General features: G+C 40.7%; 1 protein-coding gene across 2 annotated transcripts in view; it reads right to left on the bottom strand.

The window, feature by feature from the left end:
- Positions 1 to 13,859, bottom strand: part of prkg1b (protein kinase cGMP-dependent 1b) — a 70,285-nt gene that overhangs the window by 39,995 nt on the left and 16,431 nt on the right. For both annotated transcript variants that reach the window (XM_030773818.1, XM_030773817.1), the window contains exon 3: positions 6,367 to 6,480. In XM_030773818.1, coding sequence (XP_030629678.1) covers positions 6,367 to 6,480 — 114 coding nt within the window. The remainder of the gene's footprint in view (positions 1 to 6,366; positions 6,481 to 13,859) is intronic.

The following is a 13,859-nucleotide window of genomic DNA, read 5'->3' as shown; positions in this document are numbered from 1 at the left end:
AAAACACAAAGTCACAGCGGATTGACAGGACTACTCTCTGGAGACAAAATATTCAACTCAAATGGATTAATGCTGATTCAGAACACACACCTGCACCATGGAAAAAAAAAAAAAAAAAAAAAAAGCCCCAGGTATGTGTCCTCCTGACTCAAACATTCCATCTGTCAAGAGATGCCCTGCCGCTCTTCCCTGTGACCCAGTCTACGTATGGCACCTGTGGCCTGGGGAGAACTCTGCCCACATTAGAAAGCAGCTGTGCATCTTCCCCTCGTCTTAGCGAGACGCTCGTCATTTGGGCGGTCGCGGGGAGCTGAGAGAGGAAAGGCACGGGCTGTTCCTCCCGACCTGACTCAGAGGTGGGTCTGCTTTCGCAGCCAGCGCGTGTGTCAGCTCCGACTCGCGCGCTTCAAGGGGCAATTCATTCCTCCCGTTCACCGCGTTAAAACTATGACTCATCGCCATGGCAACTAATTGACACTGAAGTGCCTGCTTCTTCTTCCATTCGTTCCTGTTTGGCATTGTCTGCGAGATGTTTCGCTCAGACTTTTTCAATTCAATGAGTAAGACTTGAGAATGCCCCTACTCATAAATCATTCGTTTATCAAATTGTGCCAGACAAATATTTCAGCTGTAAAACAGCTGGGTGTACAAACATAATACACAAAAAGGATAAACAGGATATTTAGCAGAGCAAAGGATGCCTTCAACGGATTTTGAGAGGAATATGATGAAAATGTACGCAATACATTTCTTTCAGTTATAACAGGCATTTACATCGGCTCCATCGGCAGGAGCAAAAACTACGATTTAAACACACCCACAACCTTTGACTCTTTGAATGGACATGTCTAGTAAATTTCCACACTGTGGGCAGAGTAATTCCCCAGAGTAAGTCTCAGCTTTAGGCTTGAATTAATTCAAGGGCTGCTCAAGCACTGAAGTATAAAGTGAACCTGTGCACCTCCTGGCTTCAGAGGGTGTATTGACTCCTATGATAATATCGATCCCGCCAAATGACATATGATTTACTACTACCATTCTTGTGTAATCAGATGTACATATATTTTGAGGTCAATATCAGGAGCCTCCACTTTAGGGACCGACCTAGAAATAGTCAATCTGCAATCTGTTACGGGCCACACAGTTACACTGAGCTACCGCTGCCGAGGGATATCAGTCAAATTCCAACCTCACACTGCCACCCTACCCCAAAGCCTTTTGGTGCTCTCTCTCTCTCTCTCTCTCTCTCTCTGTTTCTCTCTCTCTTTCACTCTTTCATTCTCTTCTTCTCTCTCAAGTAGCCCTCTCTCTTGTTCAAACAATTTCCATTCTTATGCTTATTTCCATAAAGTATCCAATTTCTTCAATCCCACCAGTACAATAGACCCAGACAGATAGAAATTACGCATGTTTTTAGGTTGTCCCTATGAATCTAGACATAAATTGCCTTCAGAATCTATTAATCATCCTCGACCATGTTAAAATAATTGGGTTAGTTTCCCCTTGTGGCAAGTTTAACCTCATGTGTAAGACAATCTACCAATTATTAGGAAATACATTCTTATTTCTTTTCTACATATCTGCTGTTGACACAATATTGAGTTGATACTGTGGCGTGGCGTTACCTAATGTGTAAAATATGTAAAAATTGTTTCTGATGTTGAGAGTAACAGTTGTCCTAGCCATCCAGTGTCAGATAAAACACAATCCATTAGCACCTGAGTTGGCCCTCTTACAATGATGACTTTCAACATTGCCTGCAGCTCACTTTGATTTGTCTCACTTCATCAGAATGTAATTATACTGCTCCAAGCAATGCAAATATGCATTTTTTTTCCCACTGCAGAACTCTTAAGCAAAATGAGAGACCAAAGGAACTGACAGAACAGTGAGGACAGTCTGGTATCACAAAGACTATACCCACAGACAACGAAACACACACACACACACACACACACACACACACCCCTCATATCCCCCTGTGTATTCCTCTATGTCTCATTCTGATGCAGATGGACTGCGAGAGTAATATCACGGCAGCCAATATCTCCTTGTGTGAGACCATGATAAAGGACACACTTCAGTGAGCTACAAAAAATGACAGCTCTCCACACACTAAACTCTCATCTCTCATCTTTCACACTCCCGTAGATTGTATTTTACACTGCGAGAGCATCTTCATTCGTTTTTTTTTTTTTTTCATGAATCCCAGCATGACATCGAGCATGTTTATACAGCACAAACCACAGAGGTAACAACTGTATTGCATTTATGAAAAGGAGACCTGACAAAACACTTCAAAAACAAAGATCTGAATATGCATGCCTACAGTCTTTATATGATTGACAGCCTTTCGAATACGGACACACATGATGTGGTCCACACTTCCCATTGGAGGAAATCAACAGACAACCCAATCAGAAGCCAGACCTGAGACCTCACATGAATATTCCCATTTTTTCTTTTCTTCCCTTTTTTCTTTCTTTCTTTTTTTTTTTCAATGCGCATAGTTTTGAGGATTTTGAGGAGTGTTCTACTAGTAGCAGTCATAGCTCATGACAGCTGTTGACATGGGGTGTATCACAAGAAGTGAATGAGACAAACTCTCTGCAAATCATTACTCACAACCAATAAAGGAACTCCTTGCACCTCTCTCTCCTAAAGATTACAAGGTTCACCAAAAATAGCACAGTAAATATCACCATTGTATAATCAGTTCAGATTTACTGTAGGCAAGCTCTGTGTTTGCAATAAAATATTTGACTAGCTAAACTACAGGAGACAAGTGCAATAAACTCCACAGAATTATAGCTTGTTACCTTGGTGACAGAATTTCACACAAGTCGTGAAATTATTTGGAATGGTATATCCATAGCAAATGGCCTGGCATGTGTTTCATCTTTTTGTTTGGAAACGAAATAAGTTAAAGGGTGTCTCTGGTTAACATCATCTTTATGTTCGTGGAGAAAGTGCAACAAAAAGAAATGGAGAGAATTCTCTCTGTGCACTGGGCTTTATAACATAACCTCTATTCCAGTCTGTCAAGGAGGTTGAGATGACATGTCACATCCTGTCTTTACTAATAAAGAGGAAAAAAAAGATCTTTAAAAAAAAAGGCCTTTTTTTTCAGCCAGATTCAGACATCAACCAGATTCAATTCCCCTTGAAGAATACTAGTCCTGTTGAAAATCACAGGTCTGAAGCTAGGATCAGAAGCAGCTAACCTTAATCAGAGACAACAAAGGCTCCTCAAAAGAGGTTTCAAGCTGTGCAGGGAGTATAACATCAGAGTGAATAGTGTTCTGGTGAAGAATGCTAGCTGACACTCTTGTACCCTACTTCCTGCTCTTGTTTAATTTACCTACATGTTGAAAGTGTTTTAAGCCGTGTCCTTTCATTATGCTAATTAGCCTAACATGCGATTACAATCAAGCACTCAGCTTTGGTGTGTCCTATGCCAACCCCAAGTGCTTTTCCTCTGTCAACGAGACATGAGTCCCCTCACTTCAACCACACACTGAGAGCCACGAGACTACCAGTACTTTCCGGTAGTAGATGTCACCGTGGGCATCCACATGATATTAGACATCAGAGTCACAAACAAGAAAAAGGTAAATGCTGGTAGTGAAGGGGACCACAAATAGTCATATTTACCGAAAGGCACAATATAAAGGCATTAGAGCGGTAAACCCTGCCAACCACAAACAAACTCCTGCCACGATAACGAAGCAATAAAGGAGCTCATTCTTCAACCTCTGGGTAAATGCTAAAGTTCTGAGTTTAAAATTGCCTTGGATCTGAGGAGTGAGTGCTGGGTCCACCACACTTAAACAACCGCATCTTCTGAAAAACTGGCAAAAGGGATTAATGAAGTAATATCGACAGCTGTGGTGGCATTTTACAGAGGGGCATTACCTGAATATTTGAGGTGAAACACAGTCCCACTAGGATTTCACTATAAATATTCAAAATGGAGTGTCTCTATGGCAACAACTTATTCACAGCGCTTACCTGAATGCACAAGACTAACTGAAAATACAGCGCTCTCTCTCTCTCTCTCTCTCTCTCTCTTTCTCTCCCTCTCTCTCTCTGTCTGTCTGTCTCTTTCTCTCATTAACTTTTTCTTTTTTTCTATCAACTTTTGAGCTTAATTGGTTTGAACCTGAATATCAAAGAGAAAGAGGAGGGGGCACAAGGCTTAATATAGCTAACTGGCTTGGAATGCTGCCACACACAAACACACATGCACACACAAACACACACACACACACACACTCATACATACACATATTGTAGTGTGAGTGAAGGAGGAGAGGAGAGGGAGGGAAAGCTGGAGTTGGATCCCTCCACTCCCCAGAACAGATGCGGCACTGATGCAGTTCCAAAAATCAGTCACCTGACCTTTACCTTCCTCCAGGCCTGACACTCCTTACAACCATAAAGCTACAGCATGTCAGCATCCTCCAAAATAGCATGTCACAGAGACCTGAAAAAAACAAACTGACAAATGAAGAGACAGAAATAAAAAAATAAACTAAAATAACCTAATATAAACCATCCCCTGTCCGCTGGAGCATGGATGAATTTTAACAATATATTTGTGTGACTGTATATTCTCTTTACACTTAATACGTTAAAATAATTAAGGCTGAGTGAAGATACGCAAAATTCAAAATGAGAATGTGAAATAAACAGGATTGAAATAAACCTCATTGTGAGGTTGGGTGACGTCAAGACTCCCTTAATGTGCCAAACTCAATTTATGGCTCATCTATTCCACCTGTATGAGTGACTATACATCTACTCAGACGATGAGAGTAGCTCTGTTCTCCAATGTTTGTATTGCCAAAAAAAAAGGAAACTGTTTGAGAGACTCAGAAATCACCCATGAATTTCATACTGTCACATGACAAAGATAACTGCAGTACAAGCTGAGACACTCTCTTTCTCTCACTGTCTCACCAACGCCCACCCACCCCACCCAACCCCACTACACACACACACACACAAACACACACACACACACACAAAACACGCACACATGCAAATGCACACACGCAAACTCACTCCCTTTTCACCCTCTTACCTTCTGAAAACACACTTGTCAGTGTGTGTACTAGTGAGGTAGACTACATGGGCTGTGAACATGTGACTGCACGTATGTTTAATGTGTATGTTCCCCATGACGACCACTTCGAGAAATCATTCTGACATGTGCAGTTTAAATGAATGCACAGCATAAAACCGTTTGTAAAGATTTCCATGAAGCAACAGCTGCTACTCACAGTATTTGCATTTGCAGGGAACAGAAAAAGAATGAGCCATTCAGTTACCCCTGACAGAACCAGATCCACGATGACAGAATAATAGTTGCACTGGCTTTTCAGTTCAGTCTTTCATTGCACTTACATTGCTTATGCCTCAAGAAATTGTTTGTCCAGCGGGCACAAAAAGTGAAATAGAGTGAAACCAAACAGCTTTATAAATTTATTTGTTTACTTTGTTGAAACAATGAATTGTACAGAGATCAGATTACCTGAGAAAGGTTCAATGCTGTATCCAGCCCACTGGTTTTGAAAATGCAGCTGACAGTAAAAGTATATCACACAAAGTGTTGAAATAATACATTTTGAGGGTTTTTCTGTCTGTTTTTTTTGTTTTTTTTTAATAAGACAGGCACAAGTGCATTTGTGTGTCTGACAAACAAGAAGAAGAATATGAGACTCTCTGCTTTGTGAATTTCAATAATTGATTAAACAAAGCTTGCACATTATATCAACTGGCTTACATGCATACAAATCAGCTTGTCTCTTCACATTTAATGACTGAAAATGAGGGTCTTGTTGCCTTGCAAAAACCACAAGGAATATGAGGGACATAGTATGATCTGAAAAGAGTCACTGTATTGTTACATGTTACTCTTTACCATAATCCTACTCTGCAAAGTTTGAGCTGGTGACATATTACATTATTAACAACATCAATACCTGTACGAACAGTTTGGTCTACTTTCTTACTATGCATAGTCATAGTGTAGAATAAAGAGATAAAGTACATAAACAAGTGCATGCATGTATGAACATGTGCGTATGTGTTACCATGGTTACTTGCTTTTGAGCTATCCTTGTGCACTTGTAAGTGAAAACCAGTATGTGTGTCTCCATGGATACCCACTCTGGTTACCCATGGTAAATCACTCAACAGACTGTCCTACTGCAAGTGAATACGATGGCCTGAGTGTGTGTGTGTGTGTGTGTGTGTGTGTGTGCGCATGTGTGTGTGCGTGTGTGTGCGTGTGTGGGTGTGTGCCTGTGTGTGTGTGTGTGTGTGTGTGTATGTGTCCATGATACTTCCAGTATTACTCACTCTTCACAGTGGCTGTCCTGGTGCAGTTGTAGAGAATAGCCAGTTCCCCAAACACTTTCCCTGGTCCCATGGTGCACAGCTTCACGCTTTCCTTCGTCACTTCCACCTTCCCATCTGAAACCAATCAGAAGACACATTTTTCACTGGCCTGTTGATGCACTGCCCATGAAAGTGAGTATGACAGGCTGGAAATGTAACTGTGCTGCTGGGCTGCACAATCCTCCAGATTGGACAGAGCCAGGGCTAATGCATTAAAATAAAAGTCTCATCTCATTACTTTAACAGACATGAGCCTTCAAAGAGGGGATCACCGCTAAAGGTACACACACTCTGATCTAATGGGCAAAGAGAAAAATAGGACGCGAAAAAAAAAGGGGGGGGGGGTGGATTAGTAGAGCAAGCAGTAGGTTTACATCATTCATAAGCTGAGGTAAGATATGGAGACACAGGAGATGGCTGGAGGATGATATAGCTGGTATATATGCAAGACAAACCCAGGTTAGGTATACATTAGAAAAGTACATTATAAACCAACAACAGATCACATGACCAAGACCAATCATAGGTGAGCATAAACAATTTAGAATTAAAAGACTTTGATCAGTACTCTGCTGTGAGAGTTTTATGAGAAGTAAGACCCACAGAGGTAAAAAAATTCCACTTCATTACTTGGTAAGTTCCAGCTTTCTAAATCCCCTACTAGCAACAATATGTTGGACTTCAGAAAATTCCATTTATGAAGCTCTCATAAGCTAGCTGGATAGCGTAGCATGTCTAGCATGACTGATAGTGCCCCACTGGGTGTTGAATAATCAAGACACACCAGCAAGAATCTGACCCAAAAAAGCAACTTGCACTGCTGTGGCACCTCGTCACCCCACAAGGGGGCCATCTGATGAAGCTCTAGGATTGATCTCCTACCTACACCCAGATAAGGCCCGCATTAACGCTAACAGTATATTCACACATATCGCAGCCAAATGTGTAAATAGGACACAGCAGAGTGTCCTCTTTTAAATTACACGCTAAACACCTGCAGAGAAGAAAAGGGGGAACCTATCAAGCTTGGTCTAATGCCTACCCCTCCTTTCGTTTAACACATTTATTAGATTTCCATCATTGTCTGACAGCTTTATCTTTCTCAGGTGACAGAACAATATGAGGTCTGGGAATGAGCACAATGTAGGACATTTTTATCTTGGAGATGTGATTATCAGTCCACTCCAGTCCAGTCACACTTGCTTCCGGTCAATACAGCCTGGTGCTCAAGCTGGACGTTTTCATCTGTATTAATGTTTTGTCCTAACATCTAAGTAACAATCTCGCACTTGATTGTCTAATGTCTTGAAGGCCTATGAAACCCTTACGCTGTGAGTGGTAACGTATGTATGTGTGAACAAGGCAAGCATTAACCTTCGGTGGCTTCTAGATTTTATTTTTGCATGAACAGACTGGTTGCCTTCCAAAACCCCAAGGTTAACTGTGTCAGTATTCAGCTTTGTCTTTCACTGTAGTTCAGTTGTCGAGACTGTAGAGAGAAACATGATCAGAACAGCTTGTCAGGACATTTAAAAGAAACCTTGACAATCTCAAAGTATTTCAGATGTCTATGGTCAAGGGGCAGAATATACTGTTTGGGAAAGGAAATATCCTCACAGACACTCAGGACAACACCCTGCTATTTTCTGTCGAAACACCATAGGGCTTCACACCTTAAGGGACATCTGTACAACTTTAGATGAGTCTATAGTTGTGCATAGGATATTACTGGGACTGACAGTCACATTCACAGAATGGACTCAAACCCACATTCTCCATTACGCCCCACCCTCCTCACAGCTCAGGGGAGAAAATAGTCACATATGAGACCTTAGTAGGGGGGAGAGCCTGCACCTAAATGCACCAATCTCCAACACAGCCAGTGTGGTTTTGTTTTTATCTGGGGAGCAGTAGGACACAGTGCCTAAGGGCCACACAGAGAAAATGAACCACTTTCAGAACTGAGAGACTAAAAGCCAACAAGGGGACAAGGCCTCAGAATCTAAGGCAAAAGATGTATCCTTTTAGTGTGATACAAAGTGTAGTCACTAGACGGGCAATGACTCAGTTAATCCACAAATTCAAATCCTCCCATTCATGACAAACTTCAGGGTCCCATTTCCATTCGTGAAAGAACCTTAACTTTCCACTTCACCTAAACCTTTTTACAGTTTCTTAGCACAGTTTTGTTTAACATACGTCCTGTTGCACTGTTGATATGACGTTTGTGAATATGAGATTCAGGGTCCAGCTTGACTACATGGTGGGTAATCACAGCATACAAATAGGAGCCTTCATTCACTGACAAGGGGGGGTTTAGTCCTTACATCTTCAGACCTACATACCAGGGTGAAGGTAGGTCAAAAAATGAGAGTCACCAAAAGGAAAGAGAAAGAGGACACGTGGGACTATGCTACTTTGCATACACGCAAACTCCAGCATGGTCTATTCAAATGAGTATTCACAACAGTTGAAAATGTTATCCAGCTGAAAAAAAAAAAAAAGACATACAAAAATAAATTCAGTTAAAAACGCATGTTCAGCCATAGGGTCAGAACAACTTCGGTTCGGTGTCTCAACCCATGGAGCATCATGCCGTGTCATTTGTAAAATTTGGTGTCTGGACACAGATATGAGCTTGTTTTCAAGCGGCTCCAGCTGGCATGCAGCAGCTCTGATACAGATAGGCAGTTACCTCTAGCCTTGAGCACTGCCATGTGGGTTGACAGATGCAGACAGGGTTTGCACACCTCACTGCACCTCCCCCACCCCACCCCCACCCGCACCCCCTGCTGTCGTCCGCATGCTAATGTCAGACCTGGGCTGACAGACACCAGTCACAGGTGTCCTACAGACCCTGGCAGGCATGTCATTGGTGAGCTAGCACTTCTCCTGAAAACAGCCTGCTGAACTGCTCCCATTTAAGTATGTCAGTCATTGAACCTCACAGCAATTTCATTGTCTCCAGTTAACTGCTCACAGTCTCAAGGTTAACACTTCATTCCACGTCACCCCTACCCACAGTCACGGAGAAACACATTTAAGGAATTACAAAAAAATGCTTCTCACAGCTTCGGCTACGTTAAGCTACACTTAATCTGGGGAATGATATCAGTTCTCTCTCTCTCTCTCTCTCTCTCTCTTTATATATATATATATATATATATATATATATATACTAGTCCATTCATTAAAATCTGAGGAATTTTCTTTCACCACAGTCAGACAGAATGTATTCAGAAGAACATTCATTGCATTTCTTTGCTAGCATTATACCACAGCAGCCAACAGTATTTGTAACTACATAATTATATTAGAGAGATCTTCTTTTCCAGGTGGCGGCGGCTAACATTCAGACTCCAGACTGCAAGGCCAAACTGAATTAGCAAACACATCCAAATGGATAATGTGACAAGATTTGTATAAAATCACATTAGAGGTGACTGCATATAATCCAGCATTCAATGCTGAATTGAAGCAGCCAATTTTATTCCAAGCATTTACAGCTCAATGTCAATCTGAATGAAAGACAATAATAATCATTCCCGAATCATTTTCATGAAATGGATCATACAATGACTGCAGCTGAGTATCCATTACATGCTGCAGCAAAAATAAAAGAATGGGAAAAACCTAAAGAATAAATTTTGTACATACGTCTAGCTACACGGGTACTGTATATTTAGTTATCTAGCAATTTTGAGTATGGGTATGTATTTCAGGTGAAATATCAATCCAGCCTGGCTGTATTTTGGAGAGGACAAGTTTAATTTTTCAAACATGACTGAAGTACGACTCCAATGTACAGATATGCTAAATGACACTTGCTCCTTGTATACCTTGAAACATATTTTCTTGCTAAATTACAGTGCTCTAAAAATACTACTACGAATTACCCGGGCCTGTGGCTTTTTGTTTAAGTTAACGTTTTTTTTTTTGTACGACTAAATATTATTCCACAAGCAGAATTATAACTGAAATGTCAAATCATTTAAATTTTTCTGTTAAGCAAGTCGTAAACTCAGCAAGTTATAAGCTCAGAGCAGAAAACCATGCCAAAGCACCAATTCTGTTCCATGAGCGTCACAACGCATCAGTCATTCTGTGATTCTGCCAGTGGTTAGTTTACATAAACCTGCTTCCCACCATTTTTGTTTCGTTTTATATCGTTAATGATTATTGGTCGTCTGGAGGAGGAAATATCAAGTCACTTCCTCTTTATCAGTGGGAGTTGAAGTAAAGCCAATAATGCAAATCTCTACTTGTGTACCATCTGATCAGTTAGGAAAGGGAAGTCAGAACTGACCCTCTGGCATTTTTCTTACTCTTGCCCAGCACTGCCTAAAAAAGCTCTTGGTTCCCTGCACTCTCTGTTGCAGCCTGCAGTTGTCAACAAAACAACCAATGTTTACATGATTTAAATCAAGAAAAGAATATTCTGAATACCATTTCTGGATTTTTGAGGTATAAATTTTAATTGCAGTCATTTGTAAGTTTGTGATTGAAGCTGATTATTTTTCTGTAGTAAAACACTTTTTATTTTTTAAGGAATTTCATTATGCTACACTCCTCACCCGATGACAGACCAGTACACTATGGTACATTGGCTATAAAGTGCCGCTCTACCTTATGACAGGTATAGTCATAGACAAAAGATACATGGACACTTTAAAACTTTATAAACTGTGGTTTTCCTAATTTGATATAAATAATGTTTCCAGGTATTTAATGTCAGACTCTTTACACTGGTAATTTCTGTACTGCCATCCATTTTATACTTATTCAAAATCAGTTAATAATATGAATGAATGATTCTAAACCTTCAATAGAGGAAATCTGTGGGGAAGTTTAAGGGAAAGGACTGGTACAGCTTCAGAATAAAACACAGTTCATTTATGATGATAGGTCATCGAAAAATTAACGGGAAGCTCGTGCTTTTTAAATTTCAGTCAGAAGGAAGATCAAGTTTTTCTAATTAGTGCCATAATGTAATTCAAACTATCAATACAATTCAGTATTTGGAATTACTTAGATTAATCTTTTTTAACTATATTATTCCACATAGTCTGAAATAATAAATTCTCAGCACTATCATGAATTCCTGTTGTGGAAAACCCCATCATTAATCCAGGCTGGAACAGTCTAGTGCATGAATCCTATGAAACGCATGAAGTCTACTTTTTTTCGCCTATGCACTTTCACAGACTTCCCATGGGAATGTAGTGTGTGCAGAGGCCCATATTCTGTGTCTCAGATTCACCTGTAACTATATAGGTGCTGAAGCATGATGACAGAGCGATCACTATGTCCAACTGACCTGCTAGCTACACTGCTGGAACTTGAATTTGCCATTCTACCAACCGTACACGGCCTAATTTAAAGCTGTGCCACTTTATTGGCACGGCATTTTGAAATTACCTGAATTATTTACCAGAGTGCTTCTTAGATATTAAACACATTTGCTATCGCTTGTTGCTAATGCTGCCATTTCCTTTGCACGCAGGGCTACCCAGGTCAGCTGAGTGACCATGCTTTTATCCTTGTCCAATCAAGTGCTTCATCGAGACTAAATCCTGTCCAGATGGGGTTCTACAGGGTACCCGCTCTCTTTCCTTTGATGTTTTAGTAGCTGAGATGTTCTGCCCAGCTAGCTTTCCACTTTTTTTCCTTGTATTCATTATATGATTCATGTAGAACCTCTTTCTATGAACAGGGGCTTCAGAATCTACATCTGTGATGTACTAAACTTTACCGACTGACAATGCATAATGGGGAAAAAAAATCTTTTGAAAGTAGGCTATTAGAGACTGGGCTGCTTGACATCTGAAAAGTCATTGTGAGAACAGGTAGGAAATGAAATCTTTGGGAAATGTTTTACATGGAGAGGAGACTTTGGATCTTTTCCCAAGTTAACATGGAGGGTCACACACAAAAAGAATTTTTGCTGGAGGGGGCAGTCATCGCTATTTTGTTAAGTTTTTTTTTTTTTTCTCTGTACTGGTTCGGTCTATAAATAGCGTCCAGTCCCAAACATTTTCCAGTGGTGCCTCTGAAGCCATTAAAATCTTTCAGTTAGTGGCATCAGCACACAACAAACAAAAAAATTTGTCATGACACCATGCTTCCACAAAATTGGGTAATCAAGCAGCCTAATGATCTTTGAAAACGACACAGTGTTGTGCTGATTTGCATGGATTTCCCATAATGTGCATTAGCTAGAAAGGAGTACAACAATGAATTTCAACATAAAATTTATAGCCTATTACTTGATTTAGTACAATGAGACAGGCTTCCATCTGTAAGACTTTTTTTTTTGTAAAACTGTCAAGTTAACTAATAGAGGGAGGCATTACGATGCCTTTATTCTAATGGTATCTTGTGTGTGCCTTTAACTCCAAAGTGTTATCTCAAAAAAAGTGAAAAAGGAAGTGAAACGAAATTCACCGTCTACCTTCATCTTTTTAGTTCCAAAGTTCTCTTGAATTAACCAGTCTGAACAACTTTTTGCTAGATTTTATGGAACTGGCAAAACTCTATTTTTGGCAGGTGGGGTGGCTTTTGCAGGAAATCTGTGTCTTCATTCACAGGTTCCTCTACTGGGTTATCTTGGGACTTAGAGAGCACAGGTGGTATCGTCACTGGCATGGAGTGGAGTGTTGCATTATGTTTGTGGAGAAATGAGTCAATACTGTGGTTTATTACAGCAGGTAATGCCTCAACTATTCATCAATATAAACAGGTTAGCTTTGCAGTCTAACTATCTGTGTTCATTAGGTTTTTGCCTACAATTATTCTCATCAGTGAACGAGATGGGAAGAGAGAGAGAGAGAGGCTTGCTCACATAGCAGCAACACACCAAGAAACAAGGACTTAGGTAAAAAGCAGAATAATCATGTATTCCTGTTACAGTATTTCATTCATTCATTCACTTTCTAGGCCGCTTAACCTAATTAGGGTTACAGGGGGAGCTGGAACCTATCCCAGCATTCACTGGCCAAAAGGCGGGGAAACACCCTGGACGTGTCGCCAGTCCATCGCAGGGCAGACACACAAACAAACACATTCACACACAGGGGCAATTTAGCATCGCCAATTCACCTGACTTACGGTACATGTCTTTGGACTGTGGAAGGAAACCAGAGCTCCTGGGTAAAACCCACGCAGACAACATGCAAACTCCACACAGAAAGGACCCTGGCCGCCGGGACGGGAACCAATCCCAGGACCTTCATGCTGTAAGCCGAAAGCGCTACCTGCCACGCCACCGTGCCAGCCCTGTTATGGTATTTGAAAATAAAAAGCCTTTATTTCTGCCATTTCCTCTATGCCCAATCAAAAAAAAAAAAAAACCAGAAAAAGTTAAGTTAGAGGAAGGGAAAAATGGAAGAATAAATTAATGCTTAAGCTGTGCTACCCTGAAAAGAGGGAAGTTCTCACCAACTCTCTCTATATCC

Source organism: Chanos chanos, chromosome 5, assembly GCF_902362185.1.
Source record: "Chanos chanos chromosome 5, fChaCha1.1, whole genome shotgun sequence".
NCBI classification, from domain to species: Eukaryota; Metazoa; Chordata; class Actinopteri; order Gonorynchiformes; family Chanidae; genus Chanos; species Chanos chanos.
Note: the sequence above shows the minus strand (reverse complement) of the source record. Positions and strands in the feature narration are given on the sequence as shown.